The sequence below is a fragment of the Chaetura pelagica genome, unplaced genomic scaffold, assembly GCF_000747805.2.
Source record: "Chaetura pelagica isolate M959 unplaced genomic scaffold, ChaPel_1.0 scaffold1347, whole genome shotgun sequence".
In the NCBI taxonomy this organism is placed as follows: Eukaryota; Metazoa; Chordata; class Aves; order Apodiformes; family Apodidae; genus Chaetura; species Chaetura pelagica.
In genome coordinates, this window is record NW_009953949.1 from 1 (window position 1) to 948 (window position 948).

General features: G+C 67.2%; 1 protein-coding gene across 1 annotated transcript in view; it reads left to right on the forward strand.

Annotated features, from left to right (window-relative positions):
* Positions 1–285: 285 nt before the first annotated feature.
* LOC104392413 (chromodomain-helicase-DNA-binding protein 3-like) overlaps positions 286–948 on the forward strand; it is a gene marked incomplete at both ends in the record, with an annotated part of 29,937 nt that continues 29,274 nt past the window's right edge. The window contains 2 exon segments of the mRNA XM_010001808.1: positions 286–419; positions 603–683. Of these exon segments, the coding sequence (XP_010000110.1) occupies positions 286–419; positions 603–683 (215 nt within the window).

A 948-nucleotide genomic window follows, 5' to 3' on the forward strand; every position in this document is an offset into this window, starting at 1 on the left:
GCCTGGGTTTCCACCCCAAAACTCCTGAATCCCTTCTTTGGATGCGTGGGTTCCTCCCCCTGGATGCCTGGGTGTCCCCCCCAAGACACCTGGGTTTCCCCCTCGGATGCCTGGGTTCTCCCCCAGACGCCTGGGTTCTCCCCCGAACGCCTGGGTTCTCCCCTGAATGCCTGGGTTCTCCCCAGAACGGCTGGGTCCTCCCCCGGAGGCCCGCCCCTTTGGATGCCTGGGTGTCCACCCCGAACCCCTGGGTCCCCCCCTGAACACCTGGGTCCCCCCCTGCAGGCCCCGGGCACAAGAAGCGCAGCAAGAGCCCCCGGGTGCCAGAGCTGAAGAGGAAGATGAAGGGGGGGAGGAAGATGGCGCCGCTGAAGATCAAACTGGGAGTACTGGGAGGGAAGCGCAAGAAGAGCAGCTCGGTACGACCCGGATGCCTGGGTCCCCCCTGGGGGGTGGAGGGGATGCCCAGACACCTGGGTCCCCCCTCCTGTCCCCCAGTGTGCCCAAGGGGTGGCACCCAGATGCCTGGGTCCCCCCTCCTGTCCCCCAGTTTCCCCAGACAGTGCCACCTGGATGCCTGGGTGCCCCCTCCTGTCCCCCAGTGTCCCCTCATGACCCCAGTGTCCCCAAGCAGTGGCACCCGGATGCCTGGGTCCCTGCTCCTGTCCCTCATTGTCCCCAAGGTGTGGCACTTGGACACCTGGGTCCCCTCCTGTCCCCCAGTGTCCCATCCTGTCCCCTAGTGTCCCCAGGCAGTGCCATCCAGCCTGGTCACCCCATCCCAACACTTCCCCCCCCCAGCCCCCCCATGTCTCCCTCTCCCCCCCTGGCCCTGCTCTCCTTGTCCCTGTGATGTCCCCTTGGTGTCACCTGCTGTCCCCAAGCAGAGCGAGGACGCGGGGGAGGCAGAGGAGGAGTCAGATGCTGAGAGCCCCCCCGGGGGGGTCC